Source organism: Rhinatrema bivittatum, chromosome 6, assembly GCF_901001135.1.
Source record: "Rhinatrema bivittatum chromosome 6, aRhiBiv1.1, whole genome shotgun sequence".
NCBI classification, from domain to species: Eukaryota; Metazoa; Chordata; class Amphibia; order Gymnophiona; family Rhinatrematidae; genus Rhinatrema; species Rhinatrema bivittatum.
The window spans coordinates 267,996,789-268,015,614 of NC_042620.1; the positions used below are offsets into that span (position 1 = coordinate 267,996,789).

Consider the following 18,826-nt stretch of genomic DNA (forward strand, 5'->3'; position numbering starts at 1 on the left):
GTAACTGCAGTAGTATAAACAAAAGTTTCTAATACCTTTGCAATATTTAAGAATTTAGTATATTACTCATAATAAAATTATTTTCCCCCCTCCCCCTCCACTAATATGCTGGGTCTTATTATGTTTTGTTGTTGTGTTTTTTTAAATCAGATGATTATTTTTATGTTTTGATTTAGGTACTGCTTAAAGTGCTCCAATGGAAGAAGGAGATGATCTATACCTATTTTAAATAAAATCAATACATAGCTTTTTAGCACCAATTAAACTACTACCATCATCATCTCATATCCCTGAGATATTTCAGTAGGAGATAAGAAACCAGCTCAATGGTCAGAATACTTCTGCACTTCTGTCTGCCCTCATTTACCTCTGTGTGGGAGATTTGAAAGAGGTCTTGTGTTATTAGGATGTATTTAGGACTAGGGAAGGCACAAAAGATGAGATAATAAGGCATTATTTTCCAATCTTATCAAGCCCAAGGCACACCTACATTAACAAAAACATGTGCCACAGCAACCTCCATGGGGCAGACAATGAGGCCATGGAAAGGACTTACATGGTCAAAAGAAGAGCTAGGGAAACACTGAAAGCCCTGCTAGTCTCTCTTCCAAATTTTAAAATAAAAGGAGAGGGGGGGCAGAGATATACAAGAATCCATCTATAAAGGACTGTATGTTAGACCCTCCTTAAAAAGCCCAGGACTAGGTATTTAGCCTGGTCCACCTTATGACAGCCCACAAGGGAATCCCGTTTTCAGGGCATCCCCCTGGGGAGAGGGATAAGAAGGTGGGCCCCAGATGAGAGTAGAAAAAAGCAAGAACTATGCTAAACTGACTTATCTGTAATCTGTTGCATTTCTGTATTCAGTACTGCTGAGGTAAGCATGCTTTTGTTTGCTAATTTGCTTGTAAATAATAAAGCTCTGTAGAATAATAGCTAGAATCCAAATCCAGAGTGCTCTGTCCTCTGACAAGCCAATGACTGCTCACGTGCACATATGGTGGCAGCAGTGGGATATTTCTGCTCTAAGTGGATGCCCAGACAGGAACCCATGCCAGCAGCAGCAAAAGAGGAACTTTTTTTCTGGGGCCTGGCTGCAGCAACAGTCATTAAGTACAGCTGGCCAAGGGGGTAGCCCTTTCTGGACAGACAGGGACTTAAAGTCAGTCAGAACCAGACAGGCTAGGGATTTTTTTTCTATTTTTATTTCCTGAGTCAAGGAGAAGTTGTGTTCCATGGATTCCTGAATAAGAAACAAGAATCTTGCAGAAATAAAAGCCTCTATGGTACTGAAGGACAGCAGCAAGACCAGAGAAATTTTCAAGTCCAACTGCGGGAGCCGACACAGATAGCCTAAGCAATGCAAACTGCCATAACATGGACAACCTCATTGCCTCCAGTATTGTTTAAAATGAAGGCATGAGAGGACCGGGACGCCTTCTTAAAGAATTTTGAGAGTACTGCCCACATAGCTGGCTGGCCAGAAGCCACTTGGGCCACCTACCTGGCACATCGGCTTACAGGCAAAAGTCAAGCAGGCTTTTCAAGCTGCCACCCCAGATGAAAGAGCCAAATATTTGGAAGTCAAAGCTGCCATCCTGGAAAGGGCAGATTACACTACAGAGACAAACCAGCAACGGTTCTAGCATGGCACCCTACAGCCCAGGGAAAATCCACAGAGCATTTTTCATCAGCTAAAGGATGCTGGATGGAAGTGGCTAGAGTCAGAAGTGAAAACAGGCCTTGAAGTAGCCAACCAGGTCCTCCTGGAGCAGTTCTTGGACTAACCTATGTGGAAGCAAGTGTGTCGACACCCACAGCTCACTCTGGAAACCGCATTGAAGTGGTGGATGCCTTCCATCGGGCTCAGTTGATGTCAGAACTAATATAAAAGCTAGAAAGGCAACCCACACAGGGTCTCCGACGCAACAGAAGAGAGTGCAAGATCCCAGCAATGATCCTCAGAGGACGACAGCTCTGGTTCCATACTCTGGTCACAGACCTCAGGCCTACCTTCTTCTTTTAACTGTGGAAAGAGGTCATTTGACCAAAAACTGTCCCTATGAAGGAAGTGAACATGTGGACATTAATCTGGTGACACAGTCAACATTAGATGTTAGTTTGTACTTATGAGGTAAAAATCTCCGGAGGTGAGACTACTATCAGGTCTAAACACACAGGCATGCTCCCACTGTGCATAGAAACCTCATGTGGTCAGACTGTCCATGACCTGACAATGAAGAGTAGGAGTGCAATCTATCAAAGCTCTACAGCTTAACTTCGTTGATATTCCTCATTTGGGACTTAGTGATCGCAGTTGAGCTGGATGAGATCCGTATCTAAACTCTTGTAGATTCAGGGTGCAGAAAGACTCTTATCTGGAAGGAGGTATATCGATTATGAAAAGATGACACTCGCTTGCATACATGGTTACCAGCAACAGTACCCAATCAATCAGTTCTACTGACGATTCTGACTGGGCAAGCCAATATAGAAGTGGGAATGCTTCCTGACCATGCATATCCCATTGTTCTAGAGTGCAATTATACCCAATTTGAGATTCTGTGGGGACAGCTTACAGCCAGTCAGGCCAGCCCATATGACACAGAAGCATTTCCTTTGGAAGCATCTCCATGGGATAATGCAAACATATACAGCATGGAGTCGAAGATCTTCAGACTATGGAGGCAGCACAGGAGAACATAATCCATGAGGTCCTAGTGTTTAGAGACTACTATGACCAAAATTCTCCTGAAGACAAGAGGAAAAGTGGTGAGCCAGGGACTGCACTGTTTCAACTCTGCATAGGGACATGGATCAGAGGGAATCATGGTTATTTCTGGAACTCTTAACTGATTCCCCAAAAAGAATGGGAGAAGGTAGACCTGAAGAAGTTAAGCAAGTCCAACTGGAAAGTAGTTCCCATGAGTCTGGTCGGAGGCATTTACAAATGTGGAAGGGTAGGTACTCTCTGGCCTAGGGTCCCCTTACTGACCCTACCCTCCTTTTCTAGTACAGGGTGGAAAAGAAAAATAGAAATGGCGATTCCCTTCCTTGGAAGTTAACCCAAGTAGAGGCACACAGTGGATCTGACAAGATCCAGCTGAGGGGGGGGTGGATATCTAAAAAAAGTATATGCTAGATTGTTCTTAAAAGGCCAGGACCAGATATTTAGCCTGGTCCACCTTAAGAAAGCCACAAGGGAATCCCTTGTTGCAGGGCATTCCCCCAGGAGAGGATGATGGGCCCCACACAAGAATAGAAGAAAGCAAGAACTATGCTAAACCAACTTACCTTATTTATGTTTCCAGTACTGCTGAGGTAAGCAAGCTTTTTGGTTTAATTTGCTTTTAAATAATAAAACTCTAGAAGTATAACTGGAGTGCAGACTGTTCTGTCCTCCGGCAAGCCGACGACTGCTCACACTGTGTTACACCATTGTGGTAGACTAATTCCCTCTATATACAAGCGTAAGAGAAGCCATTGTAATGCAGCCAGCCAGCCAGCTCAGTTAGGTACCATTGAGCCTGCCTCCTCTGCTCTCAATACTCAGGCCGATGTAATATAGTGCAGTCAGGATAGCGCATCAGGTAACACTCTATTGGATGTGCATTTTGGACATACTAAAATAACCCCTCATGCAATACAGGGATTAGCACATCCAAAATGTGCACTCATCACATGCAAATTCCATGTAAATGAGGCTATTAGCTATTACCCCACAATGCCAAAAATTGCCAAGGCGCCCATTTTAACTTGGCAAATTTAAAGCCAGCCCGGAAGCTGCATTAAAGCATGCCACGCTCAAGGGTTCACCAAAACAAAATCCTGCTTTCTGTGATTCCTCCTATTAGTATCATTGCAATACTAAATAGGAACCACAGAGCAGAATCATGTCACGCTCAAGGACTCAACAAAAAAAAAAAAAAATCCTGCTTTCTGTGGATTCTCACAGGGGGAACCACAGAAAGCAGCATCCCCAAGGTCTGGCCCAATTGGCCAGGAACTCCTGCCGGTAGTAAGAGAAGGAGTGCCTGACACTCAATATTAATTTATTCACTCCTTCACTTACTGCCATTACAAATGTTACAAAATGTTACAAAATTTACAAAATTTTACAAATTGTTACAAATTTACAAAATGTTTACAAAATTACAAAATTTACAAAATGTTTACAAATTTACAAAATGTTACAAATGTTACAAAATTTATTCACTCCTTCACTTACTGCCATTACAAATGTTACAAAATGCAGCTGCCCGCATACTCACCAACACACACCACCACGATCACATCACTCCCGCACTTCAGTCTCTACACTGGCTACCCATTGCATCCAGGATTATATACAAAACCATTATGCTAATACACAAGGCCTTACATAACCAAAACATGCAATGGTTCTCCGAACACTTGTATTTTAATAAGACCAACCGACCAACAAGAAAACAGCACCAGGCCAAACTGCGGATACCCTCCCCTAAATTTACCAAACATGTATCTACAAAGGAACGCTCATTCATCATAGCAGGATCCACTATTTGGAACAGCATGCCCACTGACCTACGCCAGGAACCTTGCCACAAAAAATGTAAACAAAACCTAAAAACCTGGCTGTTCAAAAAAGCATACCAATGACCGACAGGACCCTTTACCTGCCGTATACATAACCCATTTTCCCCTTCCCTTACCCCCTGTCCGATCCTATTCAGCACTTGTTCCCTAGAAAAAATATATCTACTGTAAATCTCCCATACGTATATCAATTTTGGTTCCTCTACCAAACAATTATGTTATCCCAATTATGTGTATATTATTGATATATTATTTGAAATATGATTCGAGTTCCAAATTGACTGTAAAGCCTGTTGAATGTATCCTTTTTTTTTTTGTTTAATACTTTTGTTTCATACCTTTATTTAATTTTCAATATTTTATTGTAAAGCCTGTTGCTGCATTACTGTTTAATGTAAACCGAGGTGATGTTCTGAACGTGCCGCGGTATATAAAAATCTCTAAATAAATAAAATAAATAAATAAATAAAAATACTGCCGACTGGTCCATTCACTGTCACATGTCAGTGGAAGGATCAATCCCTTTTCAGAAGGCTGTCCTGAAAGGGGACTGGTTCTTTCACAGACAAGTGACAGTGAATAGGACCAATCGGGAACAGCCCTGCCAGGGGTGGGTCAGAACTCTGGCCAGGCTGTTAGGGGCGCACAGCCACGTCTCCTGGGCACCCATTGCGTGTCCGTTTTAGTATAGCAGCTCATTTGCCTATTGCAATGAGCGCCAGGATAGACAGATGTGCAAGTGTTCAAAAAACATACGCCCAGTTTTGACACACGTTTTTTATGCAATGATATAGAATCGGTCCCAGCATGAGTCACATCTAGTGCTCCGTGTACACTCTCTCCATCTCACTCAGCCCTGGAATACAGGCTGGAAGGACTCAATGGAGGAAGTACAGGAATGGCAGATGAGGAGCTGCTGTGCGCATTGCACAAATTTGGGTCTGGCTGTAGCTAGAAAAAAAAAAGAGGCATGCATGATTACACATGTCCTCAGAAAGAAGCTCCTATATGTTTAAGAGCCACTGCTGGTGTCTCTTATTGCTGCGAGGTGCTGAGAGCACAGCTCAGGTTCTGGTCTGGATCTGAACAGCAGTCAGGAATGACTTTTCATGATCAGGTCTAAAGGCACACCCAGGTACTATGGCATACTGGTTGGGAAACACAGCGATGGGGCATGGTGTATCCACTTTCTGCTGATCAAAATGGAAGGTGCATTTTCAGAAAGAAAGCTAACAATGCCATGCTGTGCATTTTCTGTGTGTAAGAGGCTCTTTGTTCTACTACATTCACACAGGATAGGTAAAGGGATGGTGAATGAATGCTTTAACTTGGAAATTATTTGTGAGACAACTGGTCAGGCTCCATAGTCATCACTTCAATGAGGTGATACATAAGAAGCATGCCACAGTTAATAATATAGAAAAAGAGGGTCACCAATGAATGTACAGGAGAGTCTGATAGGGACACTGCTAGTGTCCCTATCAGACTCCATTCTAAAATCTCTTGATACTGGTCACTCTTATATTCTGGCCCTACTTGATATCTCTTCAGCATTTGACACGGTCAACCACTTTACACTCCTCTCTCTCCTTTCACAAATTGGCATCACCGGCACTGCCTTATCCTGGATACAATCATTTCTGAAAGATAGGACATACAGTGTCAAGATTGGACACCATACGTCAAAACCTAGAAATCTGTCACAAGGTGTCCCTCAATGATCCTCCCTTTCTTCAACCCTTTTCAATGTATATCTATCTCCACTCTGTAAACTACTGAAGAAATTGGATCTCCGTCATTTCATATACGCGGACGACGTCCAGATCATTATCCCAATCAATGAATCACGTTCTAAGGCCATTAAAACCTGGGAATCGGCTCTTGCCGAAATAAAAAATCTACTCATGGAAAACTTTCTTGCAATCAACACCAACAAGACCGAACTCCTCATCATAACGCCACACAAGAACACCACATCCAACTCGCCACATTCTCCGTCCTCAACAACAGACCATATCAAGCTGAAGCATGTCCGCAGCCTTGGGGTCATTATTGATAATCACTTTACATTGAAGAATTTCATCTCGACCACAATTAAGAGTGGCTTCTTCAAGTTACATACCCTGAAAAGAATTAAACCGTTATTACATTCTCAGGACTTCCGGACTGTGTTACAAGCTACAATTCTACCAAAGATTGACTATTGTAATGCATTACTACTGGGTCTTCCTAAAAGCTCAATTCAACCTTTACAGATGTTGCAGAATGCCGCTGCTCGTTTAATTACTAATACTCGACGGCATGAACATATTACTCCAGCACTCATGTTCCTACATTGGCTACCCGTATCCTACAGAATTACTTTTAAAGTTCTCTCACTCATCCACAAATCAATTCACAACCAAGAGATGCAATGGTTTTCTGATCAGCTCATTTTTCGCACATCCAACAGACCAATTAGAAATATTCACCAAGCGAAATTAGCTGTCCATACTCTAAAACACATCAAACACGTGTCCACCAGAGACCGCTCATTCTCCATAGCTGGTATCAATATCTGGAACAACATGCCGTTGGACCTGCGTCTTGAATCCTGTCACAAAACTTTCAAACAAAACCTTAAAACATGGTTGTTTGAACAAGCATTCATTCTATGAATCATATCTAACCTAAAATTCAACTATCCCATTTTATTACTCACCTTCACCAGGTTCTTATCTTAACCATTTGTATTTATCATTCTGCTAATCCATTCCCCCCCTCTGTTATTCAATTCTGGCTATTGACTTTAATATGACTTTGGTCTTGCCTTTGACAGTTAATTTACTCCAGCGTAATACTTGATTATTAATATTTTATGGTTATTATAGTTAATGATGTTAGCATATTACCCTTGAAATCCAATGTTTCTGTAAAGCCTGTTGCTGTTAAATGTTTTACTGTTTAAACTGTTATATGTAAAGCCTGTTGCTAAATTATTGTTTAACTGTAAACCGAGGTGATGTATAACTATACGTACCGCGGTATAAAAGAATCTATAAATAAATAAATAAATAAATAAATAAGTCAGTCATAGACTGTTGTTTTTACAATGCTTCTGGCAAATATCATTGACGCTAGTCACTGTTCCATCCCTTTATGCTCTCAAACTCGCGTTATTAAAATTTACTGCAGAATGGATCTCTCCCTTTCTTTCTTAGAAATGTATGACGGAAGATAAGAAATGTACAGGCCCATCTAGTCTGTTCAGTTTGCTTCTTGGAGGGAACGGATTTCTAGCTGTGCATAAGAATTATGAAAGAAATATCAATATTACCTGCATGGCTGCAAGCTTTTCTCCACTCTGAAATCACAAAATAACAGGTTTAGATTAGTGAAGAAAATGTTTTTTAAAAAATCCACGTCATGGGGAAGCTGCTTGGCCCCAGCAAAGTTAAAAGAATCAAACATACCATCATGCATTTACTGTCTGAAGATTTCACACTCAGTTAATGCATTCCCAATTAGGATGGCCACTGATTGCACGCACACTATAACTTTTAAGTTCTATTTGCTCAGTTAACCTGGTTAAAGTTTCTTTGGTGCACACTCAATTACAACATAGCGAAGAGAATTCAAAGGCCAGGATTTATTTTATACTAAGCAATGTTCATTACAGCACAGTATTCATAGAATTATGAACTCAATGAAAGTTAGGGCTGGAGGAGTTCTCCATTTCGCCCACCCCTTCTGACAGCCCTGTCAGTTATATTCTTTTGAAAAGCTGTAAATATATCATGACGTATAATTTCTTCTCTAGCTTCCTGATCACTCCTACTGCCTCCAGTATTCACTCCTTCACTCGCTGCCTCCAGGGGTACGGATTGGGCCAGACCTTGGGGATACTGCTTCCTGTGGTTCCCCCTATGAGGAAGCACAGAAAGCAGGATTTTTTTTGTTGTTGTTGTTAAGCCCTTGAGCAGGACATAATTCTGCTTTCTGTGGTTCCTCCAATTTAGTATCGCTAGGATACTAATAGGAGAAATCATAGAAAACAGGATTTTATTTTGTTTTTTTCGTCAGCTCTTGAGCGCCGCATGCTTCAATGCATGCTCCCGGGCAGCTCTTAAATTTGCAGTTAAAATGGGCACCGGGGCCATGTGGAATTTTTTGCATTGAGGTATAATAGTTAATCGCGTCATCAACATGAATTTACATGTGACGAGTGCTATTAGCTACGCGCTGGTTTGGACGCACGAATCCCCCTTAATGCATGAAGGGTTTTGGAAATGATCCAAGCACATGAAAAGCCCTGCACTCAGCCGAGCGCAATATATAGCATTGGCCTGACAGCTAGGTAAGGAACGTACAGGCTCATTTTCTAACCAGTGAGCACTGCCAGTTTACGATAACATGAGCTTGCTTTGGGAATGTGAGATTTCAAGCGAAATGTTTTATTTTAACTGTAACTCAATTTATGTTGGGATACTTTCTAGATTCTTTCATGTAAAGATTTCATAATACAGCTGTCAGGCTTGATGTCCTTCTGTACCACCGTCAGTCAGACATTTCCAGGCGGGGTCAGGAATCAGTACTAGGCAAAAATAATGTTACCAGGAGAGAAAAGACATTCTGAATATGATTTGTGGATCTGGACGCTGGAGCTCATGTACAAATTACCATAAGGTACATTTGTAGGAGTTAGAATAGGAGATTACAAAAGACAATGGCAGCAGATTAACTGCTTAAACTTGTGTCTGCTGAAAGGCCCAAATGAGTATTCAGAGTATAACTGGTCATTTTGCAGGTGCCTACTGGACCAACATTTTTTATGATCCCTGAAAACTAATCAATTCGCCTGTCAGCAAGTTCACATTAAAAGCATACGTCAGTTTCAGTAGCGTACATAGCTCAGCACATACATGCACGGTAGGTGCACTTAAGGTTACACCTGAATTTTATAAACTGAACCACAGGAGCTGCAGAGTTTATAAAACACCGCATGTCACTGCTCCAAAAGTATGCATGTATGTTTCAGTACGCACATATTTTTTCTAATGGCGGGATCTACATAGTTTTTACATCTATTTTATAAAAGTACACACATATTTTCCAAGTTAAATAATTGTAGCATGTGTGCATAATAACCCTCAGTTTATGCATGGAGCAGATATTTCATAGTGTATGCTTGAAAGTCGCTTATGAAAACAATTGTGTGCGTACTTCCAAGCACCAGCTCGCCAAGGCTTCTACCAGGTGAGCCAGTCCTTAACTATTTCACCCATATCCTCCACCACTTACTCCAGAACCCCTCTACCCCACCCAAAAACAGCAGACAAAAGAAAAGTCAGATTTAATATTCGCGACTTGATGAGCAGGAATAAAAGCATGCGCACATTTGATAATGCATGCAAATTCTCCACTTGTAAAATATGTTAATATGCGTGTAGTCCTGTCCTGGAAACCTAGAGTGAGGAGTATACACGGAAGGACTGTTTCTATGTGGTTTTAGGTGGAAGACTGAACTTAGGTGTATGTTTTTTGATGATGACATTAAATCTGAATACACGCTGGGGCCTTGGTGTACCAAAAAGAACTGAACATAAGAACATTACATACTGGGTCAGACCAAGGGTCTATCAAGCCCAGCATCCTGTTTCCAACAGTGGCCAATCTAGGCCATAAGAACCTGGCAAGTACCCAAAAACTAAGTCTATCCCATGCTACTGATGCTGGTAATAGCAGTGGCTATTTTCTAAGTCAACTTAATTAACAGCAGGTAATGGACTTCTCCTCCAAGAACTTATCCAAACTTTTTAAAACCCAGCTATACTAACTGCACTAACCACATCCTCTGGCAACAAATTCCAGAGTTTAATTGTGAGTTGAGTGAAAAAGAACTTTCTCCAATTAGTTTTAAATGTGCTACATGCTAACTTCATGGAGTGCCCCCTAGTCCTTCTATTATCCGAAAGAGTAAATAACCGATTCACTTTTACCCATTCTAGACCTCTCATGATTCTAAATACCTCTATCATATCCCCCCCTCGGCCATCGCTTCTCGAAGCTGAACAGTCCTAACCCATTTACTCTTTCCTCATTTTGGTTGCCCTTCTCTGTACCTTCTGCATCGCAACTATATTTTTTATGAGATGCGACAACCAGAATTGTATACAGGATTCAAGGTAGCTCCTAATATGGAACCTAACACTGTGTAACTATAGCATGGGTTATTTTTCCCTATATGCAACACCTTGCACTTATCCACATTAAATTTCATCTGCCATTTGGATGCCCAATTTTCCAGTCTCACAAGGTCTTCCTGCAATTTATCACACTCCACTTATGATTTAACTACTCTGAATAATTTTGTATCATCTGCAAATTTGATTACCTCAATTGTCATATTCCTTTCCAGATCATTTATAAATATATTGAAAAACATAGTTCCCAGTACAGATCCCTGAGGCACTCCACTGCCCACTCCCCTCCACTGAGAAAATTATCCATTTAATGCTATTCTCTATTTCCTGTCTTTTAACCAGTTTGTAGTTTACAAAAGGACATCTCCACCTATCCCATGACTTTTTACTTTTCCTAGAAGCCTCTCATGAGAAACTTTGTTAAATGCCTTCTGAAAATACAAATACACTACAGGGTAGATTTTAAAAATGTGCGCGATTGCGTACTTTTGTTCGCGCACCAGGCGCGAATAAAAGTACACTGGATTTTATAAGATACGCGCGTATCTTATAAAATCCGGGGTCGGCACGCACAAGGGGGTGCACATTTGTGCAACCTGCGCGCGCCAAGCCGAGCACGCGCCGCCTGTTCCCTCCGAGGCCGCTCCGATTTCGGAGCGGCCTCGGAGGGAACTTTCCTTCGCCCTCCCCCCACCTTCCCCTACCTAACCCACCCCCAGGCCCTATCTAAACCCCCCCTTACCTTTGTTGGCAGATTTACGCCTGCTAAAAGCAGACGTAAATCTGCACTGGCGCGCCATCACCCAACCCGGGGGCTGGTCCGGAGGCCTCGACCACGCCCCCGGGCCGGCACCACGCCCCCGGGCCCGCCCCAAAAACGCCGCGTCCCGCCCCCGAAACACCGCATCATTTTAGACACGCCCCTGACACGCCCCTTTTAGAAAGCCCCGGGACTTACGCGCGTCCCGGGCTCTGTGCCTATGCAAAATAGGCGCGCCGGCGCGCATAAATCCGGCCAGATTTACGCGCGCAGGGCATTTAAAATCCGCCCCTACATGTAGTTCACCTTTATCTACATGTTTATTAACTCCTTCAAAAAAGTGAAGCAGATTTGTGAGGCAAGACTTGCCTTGGGTAAAGCCATGTTGACTTTGTTCCATTAAACCATGTCTTTCTATATGTTCTGTGATTTTGATATTTAGAACACTTTCCACTATTTTTCCTAGCAGTGAAGTCAGGCTAACTGGTCTGTAGTTTCCCAGATCGCCCCTGGAGCCTTTTTTAAATATTGGGGTTACATTAGTCACCCTCCAGTCTTCAGGTACAATGGATGACTTTAATGATAGATTACAAATTTTTACTGATAGGTCTGAAATTTCATTTTTTAGTTCCTTCAGAACCCTGGCGTGTATACCATCTGGTCCAGGTGATTTACTACTCTTCAGTTTGTCAATCAGGCCTACCACATCTTCTAGGTTCACCATAATTTGCTTCAGTCTATCTGAATCATTACCCATGAAAACCTTCTCCAGAACGGGTACCTCCCCAACATCCTCTTCAGTAAACACTGAAGCAAAGAATTCATTTAATCTTTTCACGATGGCCTTATCTTCTCTAAGTGCCCCTTTAACCCCTCGATCATCTAATGGTCCAACTGACTCCCTCACAGGCTTTCTGCTTTGGATATATTTTTTAAAGTTTTTACTGTGAGTTTTTGCCTCTACGGCCAACTTCTTTTCAAATTCTCTCTTAGCCTGTCTTATCAATATTTTACATTTAACTTGCCAATGCTTATGCTTTATCCTATTTTCTTCTAATGGGTCCTTCTTCCAATTTTTGAATGAAGATCTTTTGGCTAAACTAGCTTCTTTCACCTCCCCTTTTAACCATGCCGGTAATCGTTTTGCCTTCTTTCCACCTTTCTTAATGTGTGGAATACATCTGGACTGCGCCTCTAGGATTGTATTTTTTAACAATGACCACGCCTCTTGCACACTTTTTACCTTTGTAGCTTCTCCTTTCAGTTTTTTTCTAACTATTTTCTCATTTTATCAAAGTTTCCCTTTTGAAAGTTTAGCACAAGAGCCGTGGATTGGCTTACTGTCCCCCTTCCAGTCAATTTAAATTTGGTCATTTATGATCACTATTGCCAAGCGGCCCCACCATAGTTAGCTCTCTCACCAAATCCTGTGCTCCACTGAGAATTAGATCTAAAATTGCTCTCTCTCTCGTCAGTTCCTGAACCAATTGCTCCATAAAACTGTCATTTATTCCATCCAGAAACTTTATCTCTCTAGCATGTCCTAATGTTACATTTACCCAGTCAATATTGGGGTAATTGAATTCTCCCATTATTACTGCACTACCAATTTGGTTAGCTTCCCTAATTTCTCTTAGCATTTCACTGTCCATCTTGGCCAGGTGGGGGCCTGAAGTTTGAAGGCAGCCTAAATATAAAACCTCACAGCACCGGAACACTGTGGACCACTGGTGAACGTTTGGAACTTGTGTCCTTACTCCATATGAAGTATTATGTGCTTTTATCTCTCCTTTGAGCTTGTAGAAGCACCTGACACCTCATGGAGACTTTAAGAAGAAGTGTGCATCGGGAATACATTTTTAATGAGAAGAAATCAATGTTGGCTGTCAATTACTATGATTGTTTGAAGCTCTGGGATTTGTCAAACAGAATAATAATGTGAGCTGCAATAAATCAGCATCGAACTGCTTTTTATTTGGGTAAGCTAAGGCAGAGCTTGGCCACACAAGCACTTAGCACTGCACTTGCTTCTTGGATTTAAGGACTTTCTTGTTTGGCACCACAGCTTAAATCTAATCTTATGCTAAGTAGGTAATTCATTGTTGAGGTTTTTCTGGATTTGTCTGGACTCCAAAAGAGCAGAACTCAGTCTCTAGCAGTAGCAAAGACTCCGTATGGAGATGTTTTCATAGTTAGTAAACTTAATCTCTGGCAATATTAAAATTAGCAGTATTAGGGGCCAGCCCGGTGCCTCAGTGGCAGTGTTGTTCGTGGGTTCAAGCCTCCAGGACTCTCCTGAGCAGGGTTGGGGATGCTGTGAAGGCAATGACACCTAGAGGCCAGACTCCGGGTGCACGTTATGTTCCAGCGAGAGCTGCAGTCTGTAGACCCGGGCTGAGGACTGTCCCTACTGTGGACTGAGAGAGGTCAGGATATAAAACAGAAAAGAAAATGCAAATGAAGCCTCATGTTGCCCTGGTTCTGACTGAACTGGTATTATAAAAGGAGTAGGAGGGAATTACTGTGTCCCCCCCCCAAAAAAAGAAAAAAAACTTGCATGCTTTAATGCATGCAAATTTGACCTCACTCAGGCACCCTACTTTACCCCCTCCAGAAGTGCACATGCCACAAGAATGCAATATACACCAGGTGCTTTAAAGCATGCTGTCTGCATCTAACGCACACAACCTTTGGTGGGAGTAAGGACAACTGGGAGGGGGGAGGTCGGCTTACAGATGCATGCACAATACATTACTTTGTCTTTAAAACATCTATTTTATTAAAACTTATTGATCCACTTAAGTACCACTTAATATAGGCAATAAAACCCTCCAGGTTGTGTGTGTTGAAGGCACTGGTATTTTGAACTTGCATTAATATCTTTCAAATCCAGCATATCTGTAAAGCGTACAGAGGACTAGTCATGGACCCTGTGGTGAAAAGTGCACAGACAAGATTGTCAGCTCCGTGTCAGGAAGCAAATGATGCCCACCCACACTGCTTCAAGAAGGAGCTCCATCAACAGTCTGGAGTCAGAATTACTCCCACTATCTTGGCCACTACAGGGAACCCAATGTACTACTCCACTGGTTTAGAAATCTAGGAAGTCTAAAACACCTGGTTATCATGACAAGGGATTGAAAATTGTTTCATCCTACATTAGAGAAATTCTACCAATTTTCACATCTTACCTACCAATTTCTACAGAAAGCCTTTCTGAAAAAGAAAAACAGAAGGGTAGCATGATTATTACAAAGAAGTACTACGCTTTTTTTAAATAATTCAGTTTGTAGATAACTGAAACAAAAATACAATAAGCCATGTATCTATCCTTTCTGCCTTTCTATTTTTCATAAGTTAAACCAAGTGTTTGTAGTTTTTGGAAATGCTCACGACGCCAGTCCATTCTGAGGGCCATTTTCAAACAGCCCACATATGCTAAAATCTGGGAGTACGTTTTACCCCCAGACTCTGGCCAGAATTTTCAAAGCAGGTGCACGCACATAAATCTGCTTTGAAAATACACAGGCATGCATGCAATGGGTGCCAAAGTACATGCAAAAAATTACACTTACTCGGGAGCACAAGTAACTTTGTTTGTGTATATTTACGTACAAACAGCCTGATTTTCAAAGCATTTGCACACTTAAAACTGGGTTTTACATGTGTAAGTGGGCTTTTAAAAATTGCTACAATATATGCCATTGTGTAAGTGCACTTTATGCATGTAAATGGTTTTTAAAATTGCTACATTTACATGTGTAACTCCTTTTCACACTATCCTTATACTTTTGAAAATTCAAAGTATACATGCCAGTTCTCTCCCTGTCCCAACTCCATCCTCCCCGGCATGCCTCTTTGCAGTGCACATAAAACTACACACAAAATTGCTTCTCTGCATATAATACAGTTAACCTACCTACATCGATCACAGGGACATTCTTGGTGGATGCTTGAGAGGAGTAATCTAATGGTTAGAGCGCAGACTGAGAAGCAGGAAAACCAGCATTCAGATCCTGCTTCTCCCACTGAAGCTCCTTGTGACCTTGGGCAAGTCACTTAATGTTCCATTGCCTCAGGTACAAACTTCGGGGCCAATGTACTAAAGCTGTCAATTCCCTCGCAGCCATCGTGAAAGGCTTATTTCAAGGTTGCCAGCTCATTTCAACATTTATTCAAGTGCGCCGTGCAGTGAGTTTCCAGCAAAAATGTTTGCGAGAAATCACTAGCTTTGTCTCAGAAAAACTCTGAGCAGCAACTGTTTCTCAGGAAAGGGGCCTTTTACTAATGCAAAATCACTTAAAGAGCTGATTTGCATGCTTCTTGAGCTCCTTGAGAGAATTGGATGTTTCCCTAGCCTTTCCCCTGGTGTTAAACACACTCCTTGACGAGACGCTTCCTACTGGGGCATATCAGGAACAGTAAGGGCTCCTATTCTCTCTGACTTCATACAGCAGAGCCTGTCATGCATAGTTCCCAATTAAGCCTTTGAAAATGTCCCCATAAAGCCCGTCACACCTTCATTCGGAAGTTCTCTTTTCCTCCACTTCACCACTGTAATGAAATAACTCACCTTTTTCTTTCAAAAGTTTATCTGAAAAGCAAAAAAGACATTAAGATTTAGGTATGTATGTTTTTATCTGCCCCTTGTGCAAAGAAACGGCACAGCATTTGCACATTTCTACAGAATACTTCACTAAGGCCGATATTCAGAGGGTTTGTCCGGGTAACTTTTCAAGTTACTTAGACAAAATCCAATATTTGAATATTTCCCCTGATGTCTGGCTACATTTTGTTCGGGTAATTCATAGCCCGCACAAAATTAGTTACATAAAAAGAGGCGGTGATGGAGATGGTCGGGGTGCATGATTACATTTTAGTCGGTGAGCACTGATATTCAAACTCAACCAAGTAAGCCTGGATGGAAAAATACCTGCCTTAAAATCTATCTGGATAATTTTATCCAAGTACATTCAGTGGAACATTGATCCGGGAATACCCATCTATAATTATTCAGATAACTTTATCCCAATAACTTATCCTCTTAACAGCTCTCTGAATATGGATCTCATTGAGGTAGATACTGCAAGATGACCATCTAAGGGATGCGAAAAGGGACTAAATCGGGGTGGAGTCGGGGCGGCATCAGCACCAGAAGAGGAGTCGGGGCGGACGCGGCGGAAACATCGCTGGCGGCGAAAAGGTAAGAACCCTTATCGCTGCCAGTAGGGCGCCCAACAGCACCACCTTTTACGATGGCGCTATTGGGTGCAAAAGCCGGCAGCGATAACACCGCGGTGATGCAATCGCTGCCAGCTATCGCAGGCCCGCCCCTCCCCCCCACCAAGATACCATTTCCTATACTGTTTGCTGTATTTTAAATCCCCCCTTTTGGATAACCACACTTCCCTCTGAACCAGCCTAGTTGTGTGAGGGGCTAGCAACAAGAGGAACGATAAGGTTTTCCTCAGGGCGCTAAATCCTGGCACCAATCCACTGAGCAACTCAACCCTTATGTGTGTCTTGTTTGCTGTCCTGCATGTTTCCCCCCCCGGGATCTTTTTCGTAACAGACAGAACGTTTTCCTTTCCTAAGGCATACCTTTCGCATGTCGCTGGCTCCTGAAACAATGGACGCTGAGGACAGCGAAGCCTAGGAAAACGAACAGGGTCACAATGAAAGACACCAAGTAGGGGGACATCCGTGGGAAAAACAGTGCTGAAAAGAGAAGAAAAACAAAGGAAGATTAAAAAGAGGCTTGGAGCACAATGCTGTTATCTCAGCTCAGGGCAAGTCTGTCTCAATAATTACTATTCCTGATTTCCCCTTCTCATAAAAACCCAAAATAGCAAAAAAACAAAAACAAAAAACACCACCACCAACAACAACAACAAGCTGGCAGTATGAGGGCTGGCTGCGTACCACAAAGCAGGTGCATTTCATTTATGTCAATGGGGAAACTGGGCCTTATAGGAGATTTTTTTTGCTGGGTCCAAAGTATCATTTTTGTCTCCTTTTTTTGTAGGAGTCTCTCAAAACAAATTTTAGCCAAATCCGTTCATATATGGTGATCTGATCCCAATAGGCACTTTCACTTTGGTGTCAAATGCACCTAACGGGTAAACTGGGGTTGGAGAACTTGGATCCAAGTTTAAACATAACAAGTGTTACAAAAAAAAATCAGAAACGAATGATGTGGATAAGATTCGATTCCACCCGTTCTCCTGCTCTTCCCAGTTCAACCCAAATGAAAGCTCCCTCAAGAATCAAATGTGATTCATGATTCACAAACCTTAAGACTAGATATCTGGGATTCGTTTTTTATTTTAGTGATAAAAGCCTGTCATTCATCATTTAGATCATAACTAGAGTCTTTCTGACTTAATTTTATATATATATATATATATATATATATATACATATATTTATAATCCTATAAGTAATCAGAAATGATTAAAAAAAAAATGTCACATACTCATCTAATCTCAGGCCAGCACACATAGTATCATAGTAAATGATGGCAGAAAAAGATCAAAATGGCCCTCACAGTGGTCATTCTAGGTCCTGAGGCCTGGATCCGCTAGCCCCGCACTCACTCTGTTCTCCCGGGGCCCAAGGATCGCATCCCCCAGTCTTCTCCCCTGGCTCTAGGCTTTTTTTTTTTTTTAACCTCCTTGATGGGGCAGCAGGATTCCCTCTTTTCAACCCTGGAGCAGAGGGAAAATAGCAAAGGAGCAGGGTAATCCTGGGCCCAGCCACTCTGAGGCTCAGGTCCCTTTTCTTCACCTCACACCGGTTTCTGCTCTTTAAAACCTTCCTCCCGATTCTTCCCTTCCGCCTTGCAGCCCAGTTTTTATCTCCTTCCCAATGTGGCCTGATCCTCCTGGGCAGGCCAGCTGGAGGAGATCAGCATTTCCTAAACATGTCGGCTTTTTTTTTTTTCTCTCTCACGATTCTGTTTCCTCAGCTTCAGAAAGCCATGCAGCAGAGAAGGGTTACCAAAGTCTGTACTCCAGAACTGGGAAAACCGATAACTTGTCCGGCTAACGTTATCCGTGATATTCAGGGGAATGAACGCTGCAGTGAATATCCCCGATTAAAGCTATCTGGCTTTACTCTAGCCAGATAACTTTAAACATAGTATCGCCGGTTAGGTCTAAAGTAGTTTGGCTATGATTAGCTGGATAACTTAAGCCTTAACAGGCTATACTCAAAAGAATATACCAAGTTAAGTGACAAAGTGCTGGCTTTAAAAAAAAAAAAAGTAGCTGGCTTACTGGCTCTAACACAGCCCCTCCTCTTCCCTCCC

At 42.1% G+C, this 18,826-nt stretch overlaps 1 protein-coding gene across 3 annotated transcripts in view; it reads right to left on the bottom strand.

The window, feature by feature from the left end:
• The window catches only part of LOC115094269 (butyrophilin subfamily 1 member A1-like), a 38,363-nt gene that overhangs the window by 3,164 nt on the left and 16,373 nt on the right, over window positions 1-18,826 (bottom strand). For all 3 annotated transcript variants that reach the window (XM_029607153.1, XM_029607152.1, XM_029607155.1), the window contains exons 5-8: window positions 17,119-17,235; window positions 16,091-16,111; window positions 14,713-14,733; window positions 7,892-7,918 (exon numbers count right to left, since the gene is read on the bottom strand). In XM_029607153.1, coding sequence (XP_029463013.1) covers window positions 7,892-7,918; window positions 14,713-14,733; window positions 16,091-16,111; window positions 17,119-17,235 — 186 coding nt within the window. The remainder of the gene's footprint in view (window positions 1-7,891; window positions 7,919-14,712; window positions 14,734-16,090; window positions 16,112-17,118; window positions 17,236-18,826) is intronic.